General features: G+C 28.9%; 1 protein-coding gene across 3 annotated transcripts in view; it reads right to left on the bottom strand.

Annotated features, from left to right (window-relative positions):
• The window catches only part of LOC106478717 (U7 snRNA-associated Sm-like protein LSm10), an 11,917-nt gene that overhangs the window by 2,995 nt on the left and 7,364 nt on the right, over window positions 1–1,558 (bottom strand). For 2 of the 3 annotated variants that reach the window (XR_002609963.1, XR_001292082.2), the window contains exon 2: window positions 781–1,104. Coding sequence is in view for 1 of the 3 variants with exons in the window: in XM_013939278.2 (XP_013794732.1) it covers window positions 831–1,104 (274 nt within the window). In the remaining 2 variants the exon portion in view is untranslated. Of the gene's footprint in view, window positions 1–485; window positions 1,105–1,558 lie in introns of those variants that run through there. The other variant, XM_013939278.2, reaches the window with a different exon arrangement.

Raw genomic sequence — 1,558 nt, 5'->3', positions numbered from 1 at the left:
TTTTTATATTTTTCCCAGTTTCAGTATTCATGTGATTCTTGATGAATACATATGTGATGAACTGGAAAGGGTTTAATTCAAACGATTGTATGCAACAGCTTATTAACAATGTGACATTTTAAAGTACGATCAATTACAAAAATGCTCTATTCTCTGATTTTATGAAAAAAAAAATTAACTTAGTATTTAATGGCATCACTATTTCCAATCAAGTTATGTCATCGAGCAAGTTTGTGTGTCCCATCTTGTATGAATGTTCAGTCCACAGATAGAAAAATCTTCTATATTTCTAATTTTGAAAACAATTAAACACAATAGGTTATTATCAAGTTGCTTAAAAGGTTCATTACAGAAAACTGCCAAACAAAAACATCTTGTTGATCAAGAGTTATTCGCTACCCTCCCAGGTTTTGTACACTACCTTTTGTTTTCATTAGCAATTGAGGTACCATGATGATAAAGATAATAACTTAAAGACCTGTATCTAATTTTATGTAATATATTTATTTTAGCCATATACATTTATACATATTTAAAGTTTTACCTCTTTTAATTTTACCTTTCTAAAAACTAACTGTTCATGATATAACCATGTGCCCACACATTAACATTTTGACAACATATAAGATGTTCAGCAATGAAATAATTTCAAAGACAGTTTTTATAATTTATAACTGCACACTCAATAAGATCACTAGTAATAATTTTTGCCAATGTATAGACTCAATCTGTAAAATATACAAGTGACAGCATCAAGCAACAGCATTATAAAAGTGTTACCTTTGTACACATGCAGGCACACTTATCATACCCTCAGAACTCAGACTCAATCACGATGATTCTTGCTGTCTTTCTTTCATCAGTAAATTCTCTTGTCTGATTTTTAGTGTTTGAGCTAAAGCTTTTTTGTGTTGTTTCCTTTCCTTATATTGACCACGCCCACGAATGAGATTCAGTTGTTTCTTAATGGCTTCAACGATGTTAATGTCATCTGGAATATGGACAAATCTTACTTGCTTCCCTTGAACAAAAAAACTTTCATATTTCTGCTGTTCATTATTTGGTGTTGTTAGAGTCACATCAGTCATTGTGAGGTTCATGTATCTAGATAAAAATTAAAGACACTAAGAGTTAATACAGTATTCATACATTTATATACAGATATTTCAAACAATCAAACATTGAGTGCATTTAAACTCCTAGTTAGTTACACTAACAATTACTTCAAAACAATAAAATAATCAACATATTTTGAGTTCTAGTACATCTTCACTTCTCAGCTGAGAATCTGTTAATAAAAACAAAAACTAAAGTCAAAGCAATTCAAACTTTAATAATATAATGGAGTGTTAAATAATGTGAAAACATCATCTTTTAAATAATATATTGTTAAGCATGTTATTGTGGAGAATAATAATAGAAAGTAAATGATTTCTCCATTCAAATGACATCAAAATCACAAGTTTTTTTCATAAATGAAGAAATTATTTCAATGAAAATTCAAAGATAAATCTAAATATACATATAATGGCTGGAGACGGCTTGAATGGGTAATGAA

Source organism: Limulus polyphemus, unplaced genomic scaffold (assembly GCF_000517525.1).
Source record: "Limulus polyphemus unplaced genomic scaffold, Limulus_polyphemus-2.1.2 Scaffold243, whole genome shotgun sequence".
Lineage (NCBI taxonomy): Eukaryota > Metazoa > Arthropoda > Merostomata > Xiphosura > Limulidae > Limulus > Limulus polyphemus.
This window is presented reverse-complemented; position numbering and strand designations above follow the sequence as displayed.